Below are 10,406 nucleotides of genomic sequence, written 5' to 3' on the forward strand. Positions count from 1 at the left end.
CCGCTACTGTGTGGTGTACAGTATGACAGCGTCTAAGGCAGGATGGGAGTAGGATAGGACATGTAATAAAAGGATAGAAATGCACCAACTGCTGCACCTGGAACACAAAAAAGAGAAACTACGCAGGTACATAAATCATCAATCTTCCCGTACTGTGTGAGAGACAGAGAGTGAGTGAGAGTGTGTGTGTCTTTGTCACAAATGTACTTGATAATGAGGGTGGGAAACTGCAATAACACCCCAGGAACCAGAGGCAGACAGAGATCGATCCGAGCCCCCAAGCGTACCAAAGACCTGAGGCCACACATCTCAGTGACATCCGCCTATCCCAGCAGGAGGAGGAGGGAGGGAGGCCCCTAATGGGGTGCCAAAGGGTGAGAGAGCCCCCACTAGAGTCCAGCCATGAGTCGAGAACAGGGTCCCAGGGCTCCACCCAGGTACCGGGCACCTGTGCAGTTCTTGGGCATATCATTAATTTACCTCGTAAAATTAATAATATGTATTATTCATGAGTCAGATGTGAAATTTCACAGCCTAGAAATGACTATGCAGCCTCACACAGAACAAAAACGAGATTTTATTGAACCATCTCACATGTGAACCTGTACAAATTCGTACTTTTTACCATCAAGCCTCGTTTCAGGGGCACAGTTTTCCAGCAGACGTTTCAGGCCTTTGTCTTATTACCTGTGTGACGTTGCATGTGAAGTTATTTCCTGTTTGTACCTTTTCCCACAGGTGTTACAGACGTGCTTCTGATCAGCTGTGTCTTCACGTGCCTTTTTAAAGACCTCAAGCCTCTAGATTTTCTCCCACAGCTGTGACGAGTGTACGGCTTCTCCCCTGTGTGACTGGCGTTATGCCTTTTAAATGAGGACACGGTTTTCAGTGTTTTTCCACAGGTGTTGCAGAGATACAGCTTCTCACCTGTGAAGGTTTTGGTTTTCAGAGCCAAATCAGAATCTGCGCTGACTTTAACAGGGGCTGTGTTAGGCTGCTCATGGGCAGGAGGACCCAAACATGGCTGAACTGTAACAGCGTCAGTCTCCTCGTTCTGTACGAGTTGCTCTCCCTGGTGACTGAGGCCGACTGCTACCTGCTCCCCTGTAATCTGCGGAGGCTCTGGGTCCTCCTGGTCTGGGCTGAAGTTCCGATCCTGGTTTAAGACCTGCTGGTCTGTAGGAACCTCCTTGTGATCACAGACATGCTGCTGTGGAAAATCTGCAGGAACAAACCACAGGTTACTAATGAGATGACGGAAAACTTCTTATGAGCAGGTATACTGTAACAGGGTCTGAGACGATGATGGCCTCGAGGCCACTAAGTAAATATGTCAGGTAACTTGTTAGGCAGCTGCTGGGCTGCTAACGTGTTTCCACCAATTATGTTTATGATTCAGCACGTGAAGCAAACAGGCTGAAGAGGAAAAAGTCAGTCATGCAGAATTCAACAGCGCAAGCGTTTCACTCATATTTGAGATTAAAACTAGACGTATGCATTTATAACCTTCACACCACCAGCAGCCTGACCCACTGATACAAGGCAGGATGGATCCATGCTTTCATGTTGCTTACGCAGAACTCTGACTCAGAATAAGACGTGGTGTTTAACTCTCACCATTATGACTAAAAATAATGTGGTTTTTTTTTAGAATTAGTAGAAACAAACAAGTATTTGTGTGGACGCAGAAGTACAAATTACAGAGTCTAGCCCGTTGTTGGCTTTCCTGATGGTAAAGAGGTCGGTTGGTGTTCTAATAATCAGATAGATACATTTTATTTCAAACTTAACCCTAAAAAGTCTGATGCTGTTAGCTCTCAGAGTTAGCTGTGTTAGCCCTGTTAGTCTATCTGACTTACATCTATGTGTATGTTTTTTTGTGGTGTTAAAAAGACGCACCTATCCTGTAGAGCTTCACCACGGGGTTCCAGGTGCTGTCCAGATGGTTGAGTTCTACCTCATTGTCAGCGCTCTTATTAGTAACTTCTAATGTTTCTTTGGATGTGGAATTAACAAACGTGCAAATATCAGAACTGTTAGAGAGGGGCCGGTCACTTTCTGGTTGTGGTTCACTTTCTTCACAAGTTGGTGCCATCATAACGGCATCATTCTCCTGCTTCAGTGCAAACTGCCCTCCTTCCTGATTGATGCAGACTTCCTTTTCTTCCACTTTAATCTGTGGAGCCTTCGGGTCCTCCTGGCCCCTACTGGAGTTCCTCTCCTGGTCACAGACCTGCTGGTCTGTGAAAAACTCAGTCTGAACACCGATGTGCTGCTGTGCAAGATCTGCTGGGACAAAGAAACAGAAAAACAGGTTACTAATGTAAGGGCAGAAAAACATCTACTGTACATGACATAACTGATGGTGCAGGGCCGGTGTGTGGTGCCTAAAAATGCCCTCTTGGTCTTAAAAGGCCTAAACTCTGCCAAGAAAATATCTCCTATATCATCAAACCACCACCTGGTGTGCTTTTCTGCTGCTGTAGTTCATCTCAATTAAGGTCCAGATTTTATTAAGAGATGCAGATCTGAAGTTCTGAAACAGTCAGACCATCCAGGTCTCTGCCTCATGCTAATAGTATCACTGTTTGAACTTCAGCAGGTCATTTCTTCCATGCCTAAGTGCACTGTCTAGATATTTGTGCTACCAAGTAGTTAACAAAGCCAGCACACACGTAGAGACGTGGCTGGCCCCAACGGATCCACAGTATTAACTGCAGATACACTAATTACTAATTAATGAATGGATCACCAATATTTAGTTATGAAACAGTAAGTAACGGTTATTAACAAAGTGCTTTTCACAGACACGTAGTCACAAATGCTGCACAACACAATAATTAAAAACAACGAAGAATACAGTTAACAGGAATGCAAAACCAAGTTAGGAAGGAGTCAAAGAAAACAGATAACCATCAATATCAATGAGAAGCTCGCTAAAACCTCGCTAAACAAAAAGACTTTTAACTGATTCCATGTGGAGATTCTTCCAGAGCTGTGGTCCTAGAGCCTGGAGAAAGGCTCCGACTCAAAGGAGGAACAAAGACTGTGAGCAGCATCGTGTTTCATAAGAAAGTGAGATAAACAGTCGGAAGCTTGTTCATGTAGTGCTGTAAATGTAAATACAAGAATTTCTGGAGATTTCTGGAGAATCTGCAGTGGGATCGTTGCTGGTGCTGGACATGGTCTGTAGCTTGCTGCTGAAAGATTGGAGATAAACAGGTTGGGTTCAAAAGTTGAAAGAAGATGGGCCCTAAAAAGTGGTTGGCTATCACAGTACAATACCTAATAAAGTGGCAAAGGATGTTCCTAGTAAAGTTGCCAGGAGTATCCCCAAAATAGTGACCCGGTGCACTGGTGTACTTAATAAAGTGACCGAGGAAGCAGGTGTACCTATAAAAGTGGCACGCATGACGTACTTCATCAACTGCCCAGTGATTTGAGGTGAAACAGGATACATATTTCAGCCAATCACTGAAAGACAGGGAGCAGATTCAAATCAGCCAATCAGATAATGACATGCACCTGTGTCAGAGGCGAGTGGTTGTGTTGCCATGGTGATGGCATAGGCCAACTGCCTGTGAAATGGGTTTGGTACTGCTACCATAAAACCACTGATAAAATCCGAACAGTAAATCACGTCAGCCTGCTTTAAAAAATGTGAGAATGCAGAAGCTGTTCTACGTTGATGTAAATTTTAGTAGGCCTGGTGTTAAAAGTGTGGCCAGGGGAGTGAGAGGAAAACAGAGGTTGTTCTGCGTTTTCTCTAAAAACCTTCATGAAATTATTAGTCGTTAACTGGGCATTTGGAAAACACTCCAGTCTAAGAAAGCATACATCTGTTGGCTTTGATGGAGACTTTGTTGGAAAGAAAACACATTTTCCTACGATTTGATTGTAAAATGGTGGCTGTAGAGTGAAAATTGTGCGTGCGTGGGCAGGAGGAAGCTGATGTTTTTCATCAAACTTGTGTGTCTGGGCATTACTTTACTCTGGCCTCCCGTCCACTTTAACGGATTATTCAACAAACGGCGGGAAAATTTTGAAAGAATAAAAATCAATACCGAGCCTTTTTTCGTCCAGTGATGTGTTCTGGTGATGCTGCGGTACATATGTGTGACTCACACGAGCTTCTAGTTTGTTCTTCGTGCTCTCAGGTCTTCGTCCGTTAGCCTCTCTGCCCTTCCGCGGCTGGCTGTTAGCGCTCCACCTCTCTCTCTCTCTCTGGGTTCAAACACACTCCAGTCGCACAGTCTGACTCACCTGTCCGCTGGAGCTTTACCGCCGGGTTCCAGGTGATGTCCTGCAGTCTGCGCTGACGCTCGATCTTCTCCTCGTACTGGACGATGGTTTTTTCAAACTCTGAGAAGATGTCTTCAGCAGCAGCCGTTAGTCTGTCCCTGATAAACTCTCTCAGATGTTGAATTGAAGCCATTGCTGCTTCAACAGGTGAAATTTCCACCTACAGTAAGACACTGCGCCGGCTCCACCAGTAAAGCTACTCAATGAAGGTTCTTCTTCTTCTTCTTCTGGATTTGGATTTTTATTTATTTTATCTCTTGGGGTGGGGGTGAGTGGGGGGTGGGGGGGTGGGGGGTTCCCTGCTGTCAGAAAAACTGACATAAACGTTCGTTATCGCCCCCTACCGGCCGGTTTTAGATCCAGGCGAAAACAAGCTGTCATAAACGGGTCATAGTGTTTCTCCAGTCAGAGATCGTTTCTTACTAGGACGTTAAGAAGCTTTGGAGTTTTGGAGAGAGTTTAAGCCATCTTGATTAAAAAGATCCTTGCTTTCAACATCTCAGCTGTACTGTGACAAACTGAACAGCTGTGAAACAATCACAGGTGGACAGCAAACCTCATTAGATGAGCTGTATCATTGTGCTGTCTTAAGGAAGTATGGCCTATTGTTGCTGACTGAGAACACCCTCTTTATTCTGATTGTGACTGGTGGTTAGGACCAGGTTCCTGGTTCGAATATGTTCTCTCTGGGTACTCTGGCTTCCTCCCAGACTTGTAAGCTGTGCATGGGTTAATTGGTGAGTGTAAGTTAGGTATGCATGTATGTCTGTCTGTGTCACCTGTCCAGAATGTAACTCACCTCTTGCTCAGTGAGAGCTGAAAGTGCAAGAAAATCAATGAATAGTAAAAAAAAAAAAAAGTTTATGTTATTTTACAGTTTATCTATGATGGAATAAATGCTGCATTTTCTGTTCTTTATTATTTTATAGTGAATACAAATATTAAACAGGCACTAATATTTTAATATTAGTTTATTACTAGTTTATAAAATCTGTTGAAAAAAGGGTCCAAAGCTGCTGTTCTTATATCATTCTCTGTCTGTTTTTAAATTTCTTTCATACATCATAAATATTAAACTCTAAAAACCTTGTGACCTTCTGCAGTGGAGCACCTTATGTGTGTGTTTGTGTGTGAATAATTCATACCGCCTCGCTCCCTGTGGGGCAGCAGGCAGAGCGTGGAGAGAGAGGGGGTCTTTGTTTCATCTGCATGCTGCTCCCTGTCTGTCAGCAGCACACAGGTGGAGCTCCCCGGTGACCGGGTTTGATGGACAGGCGTGCTGACTGCCTGCTGCATCACTGATGACGCTCAGCGAACCGCAGCCCAGTTTCACGCCATCGACCTGAGGAATAAAACCCTGCAACACAGAGGGACTGGTGTTTATTGTGATGGGATACAGTACGAGTGTACACACAATACCCACAGGTCCCACAGATGTGTTCAGTGCTGAAGACAAAATGTGAGGTTCTTGCATTTCTGTGAAAATCAGAGGAAAATAAAATCAGGCAGATTTATGTAGCTCCTTTATGCTTTCATTAAAATTCAGCATTTTACATTTTAAAAGTGTGATTTTTTCTTGAATAAACTCTCAGAATTTCTCCTATAACAAATTTCGGGTGTCAAACATTTAATTTCCTGCATCCTGATTTATCCATGCAAACGTCTGGAGCTTATTTCTGCTTCAGTTTAAAGGATGAGATCAGAAAAACAAAGCCATTAAACACTAAACACAACCTTTAACAATAAAATAAATTCAATATGACAAAAAAATCATCCAAAAACAATATATGACTGAGCTCATGGTAAATAAATAAAAATGCAATAAAAGAATAAAAATGTAACATGAATAAAAAATAAAAGTAATGTAAATAAAAAATGTAAATAATACAACATAAGAATTACTAAAAATATAAAAAAAGTAAAAGTACTATTAAGATATCAGTTACTAATGCAAAGTGTGAAAAAGTAAAAATGTAGATGAAATACAAAAAATAAAAAATTTAATCGCTGAAAAATCAAAAATCAAATACATTTTTAATAAAAAACAATGTAAATAAATTATATAAATGGTTTAAAATAGAAAAATAGCCATAAAATAATCCAGTACAGTCCAGCGGCGTTACTCACGGCTTTAAGCGTTCATGAAGTTTTGACCAATCAGAAACCTGAAACATGTAAATGTAAAAGCTGCAGTTCCTCTAACGTCCACTTGAGGCTCCAGCAGTGAGTCGGTCCCCATAAACACCGATGTTCACAGCCTGATAAAAGAACAGTTTGTGTCTCTGTGGATAATTTCCTGCCTAACAACAGTGCAGTGGGGATTTTTTCAAATACTAACCTTTGTAATAGGCCTCATGGTCCCTTTGATTGACAGGTGGCTGCGTGTGCAAGGCTTCACTACCACTACCTTGAGTTTCATTAGTCTGTTAATTAGCACTAATGAGCAGTCATGTGTGTCGTACAGTGTAAATATGGTCGGCTCTGGCTGCAGGAATACAACCCACTGGTCACAGTGGTTCATCTTTTTTATACAGTCTTATTTTAATGGCTGCGGGTTTTAGTCACTTTAAAGAGTTTTTGTATAAGAATCACGCCTCTAAATGATCAAATAATTAATTCAGCAATTTCTGATTAATTAACTGCCGCTAAATTCAGAATCATATGGAAAATTAACTTCAGCACTTAATTGTCCGGAGCCTCTGAGCTGCAGTTATAATGAATCTCCTCCAGAACAGGAGTGTTTGCACAGGCTTCACCTCTGCTCTGGTGTGATTAAAGGCCCTCTGCAGCCAGCAGCGTGTCAGCCTGGCCTCCTCCTCTGGGTTTGCCAGCACTGGATAGAGGAGTAATTGGGAGGAGAGGCAGAGGTGGATCCGTGGCTTAACCCGAGCGAGGTGGTAATGAGCGGCGGCTGCCGGGAGGCCTCGCCTGAGGGCCAGCATGAAGCTTATCAGCCTGCTGGACGTCATTCAGAAAGTCTATTTATGCCTTTCTGGTTAGAAATAACCGCTATCCGAGGGTCATTACTTCACTGCATATTATGTAAAAGGGTGATAGGTGACTGCAGTAAATGACTGTGTGGGGGCTGATACGATTGTCAGGGTCCTGAGGGTGATTTGTCTGACCTTGTAAGGCATCTCTACCTGTCACATCACGTTGGGCTGTAAGTTTTTCTTCCGTCTCATGCGAATGCTGTCTGTTTACCTTGAGCTGCACCTCCCTGAGATTAAACAGCTGCTCTAATGAAGACTTATTTTAGTAAACAGAGATTTCTTAGCAGCTCGTTTGGGTCTCAGCCTTCACCGCTCTCTGCCAGTCAGACACAAATTTGTTCTGAAATAACTGCAGAGGAGAAATGTGCAGCCTGTGCACTGGCACAGTGTTGGGCAACTACATGTTTATACGGTTTATTTAGATAAGGATTGAAATTCTGCTCAATAAGCAGCACAAAATGAATTTAAAGTATCCAAAACTTTGTCATATTTTATTGTTACATAATTATTCACGTGTATATCACGTTAATGTTGCAGCTGGAGATGGTTTCTAATGATTTCATCTGTAATAATTTTACCGTGCAGGATGACACGACACCAGCTCAAATCATCTCAGACTGGTTTCCAGTGAGTTCAGCCTCCACAGTCAGCAGGTCTCCATCAGCTCCTTCAGGATGTGAAGTGATGCTGTCATGTGAGTATGGACCAGGAGCTCTATGTTGAGAACTCAGGACTATTTATCGTGGTGTTGAAATGTGCTGTAGTTCAGGTTTGTGTCCTCGCTGCGTCTTTCATCCCCGTCACTTTACATGTTCAGGAAACTGTTCGGATATTTACCTGTATGATTTACACTCCGGTGCACAGTGAACAGAAGCTGAACACCATCCCTTAAAATAGTTTCTATCAGGTCATCTATCTATCGTAAGTAAAGGTGAAATGAATCATAAACCATATTATTCAACTATGTGACAGCTTCGTTACATGTTCTGCATGACAGACTGATTTTGTTCCTGCATTTTAAGGTCAAAATAAACATTATTATAGAAATGAAAGCTTAGGACAAACCCAGTGATACACTCAGGAATCCTGTTATGAAATAAACCAATTTTTAAATCAATGAATTTATTTATAAGCACATTTAAAAACAACACAGGCTGACCAAAGTGCTGTACAAAGTAAAAAGTAGAGCTAACACACATAGAGAACAAAAGGAAAACTCAGTCACAATTAAAAGCAGGTGAGTAAATATGAGTTTTCAGACGGGTTTTAAAGAATTTGAGTGTTGGAGAGCAGCAATCCCAAAGGCCCGGCCTCCAAGGTTTAGTCTGCTTCAATCAGAAGCAACTCATCAGCTGACCTGAGAGTTCTGTTTGGAGTATTTTTAGTTAAAAGATCAGAAAGGTAGGAGGGAGCTAATCCATTTAAACAAGCAATAAAATCTTAAAATCAGTTCTATAAGGTAGTCAGTGTAAACGAGCCAAAACCGGGGAAATACGGTCGTGTTTACGAGTGCCTGTGAGGAGTCGGCTGCAGCATTGTGAGCAAGCTGAAGACGAGAGAGCAGAGCCCGGCTGACACCAACATAGACACTATTACAGTAGTCAAGCCTGATATACTGATCCCGAACAAAAACCACAGTCCATAATATGAAGCGTCTGCTGAATGAGACCACGATGTTTCCTCCGACACTTTAGAAGAATTCAGATTTTAAAACTGGCACAAACAGAAGATTATTCAAACTTAGACTTTAACACCACAGACAGAGAAAAACAGTAATATGGATGAAATCAAATTCACATCACATATACGTGAAGAAAAACATGTCTGAGTACCAAGAAACAAAAAAAAGGCAAAGGTTAAAAAACATAACAATAATAGTAATAATAATGATGGAGAGTGATATCCACATTAAGTGTGTGCTGCAGCGTAAAGCTGCTCTCCTCTCCTGGTTTTTTGCATCACGCAGACGACAACAGCACAAAGCATCAGCTGCAGGCCGCTGAGCAGCATCCACCTGACTCTGTAGAAGGTGGAGTGAACTCCAAAGGGCTCTCTGTAGACCAGCAGAGTTGATGATGATGACAGGCAGTGCTGATGTGAGTCCAACACTGCACACATATACTCTCCTGCGTCCTGCGCTGAGGTGTTGATGAGCACCAGGCTGTTATTGGGTAGGTTTGTTGTGCTCTCCTGTGTTTCATTGACGTAAACGACTTCCCCTCCTGTTCGGCTCGACTTCCTGAACCACTCAAACCACGCCTGTGACGTCCACTGAGCGCATCTGAGAGTGACGTTATCGCCCTCCGAGAAGATCTCCAGGACAGGCGGGCCGAACTTTGGGCACACCACAAGCAAGTACCGCTCGTTTATGTTGGGACCGCCACAGCCGTACCAGCCTGAATCGTTTAACGTCAGCGATGGAAACACCAGCGAGTGGTTTCGCCCGACTTCTCGGTCAGCGTTGGAATAATTTTCCAGCTTCCACCAAACCGGGACTGAACCAGCGAAGGCGCACTGCAGCACAGCTGGCTCTCCCACAGAGTGGTAGATTAGCTTTGGTACCTTGAACAGATGTTCAGAGTAGCTGCTCACACACTGCTGTTGGTTCATCACCAGGCAGATGTATAACGTGTAAAATGTGATGTCGGACACGTGAAGAACTGATGTGTTCTTCACATCCAGGAAGCTGTCTCTTATACTGTCCACCTCCAGAGTCGTTCTGTTGCTTAAAACCCTCGACTGTTTGTCTTTTCCAAACCTGAACTCATATCTGATCCACTCAACTGCCAGACTGTCGCCTGCTCCATCACAATGTATGTCTGATGTTGCTTCACCAGCTTTGACTACTTTCATACTGACTGCAGCACAAACAGTCAGGCTGATGGTTTCCACATATGTGACTTTGCCCTCGCTCCGGCACACGTGTCGGTACAGGCCAGAGTCCGAGTGGGTCAGGTTGTGGAGAGTAAACGAAGAAGCCTCGGATGCTTCTGAGACCGAGAGTCGTCCCATCAGATCCTCACGCACCGTGACGTTTATGTTCTCAAAGTGAGAGACGTTCCACAGGACCAGCATTTCTTCACCGGCATGTCTGGAGGTTACGCAGGAGCT

At 43.3% G+C, this 10,406-nt stretch overlaps 1 protein-coding gene across 2 annotated transcripts; it reads right to left on the minus strand.

Moving 5' to 3' along the window:
- Nucleotides 1–557: 557 nt before the first annotated feature.
- On the minus strand, nucleotides 558–4,560 carry LOC100701124 (zinc finger and SCAN domain-containing protein 21). Of its 2 annotated transcripts, XM_005457651.4 has the most exons (4): nucleotides 4,126–4,245; nucleotides 3,394–3,474; nucleotides 1,900–2,286; nucleotides 558–1,221 (listed from the first exon to the last, which is right to left on the minus strand). In XM_005457651.4, exons 2-4 carry the CDS (start codon nucleotides 3,458–3,460, stop codon nucleotides 710–712), a joined length of 966 nt encoding a protein of 321 aa, XP_005457708.1. In that variant the 5' UTR covers nucleotides 3,461–3,474; nucleotides 4,126–4,245; the 3' UTR covers nucleotides 558–709. The 2 variants fall into 2 exon arrangements, with proteins under 2 accessions (XP_005457708.1, XP_005457707.1); XM_005457650.3 differs by lacking the exons at nucleotides 3,394–3,474; nucleotides 4,126–4,245 and adding an exon at nucleotides 4,264–4,560.
- Nucleotides 4,561–10,406: the final 5,846 nt, after the last annotated feature.

This window comes from Oreochromis niloticus, linkage group LG18 (assembly GCF_001858045.2).
Source record: "Oreochromis niloticus isolate F11D_XX linkage group LG18, O_niloticus_UMD_NMBU, whole genome shotgun sequence".
NCBI lineage: Eukaryota > Metazoa > Chordata > Actinopteri > Cichliformes > Cichlidae > Oreochromis > Oreochromis niloticus.

What these genes read in the sequence shown, in the direction of transcription:
- LOC100701124 (XM_005457650.3), bottom strand. Translation starts at nt 4,435, where the DNA reads ATGGCTTCAATTCAACATCTGAGAGAGTTTATCAGGGACAGACTAACG. An exon ending in GGTAAAGCTCCAGCGGACAG is followed by an intron (nt 2,287 to 4,263) that starts GTGAGTCAGACT and finishes TTGTCCCAGCAG; the next exon opens with ATCTTGCACAGCAGCACATC. An exon ending in GGTGAAGCTCTACAGGATAG is followed by an intron (nt 1,222 to 1,899) that starts GTGCGTCTTTTT and finishes TTGTTCCTGCAG; the next exon opens with ATTTTCCACAGCAGCATGTC.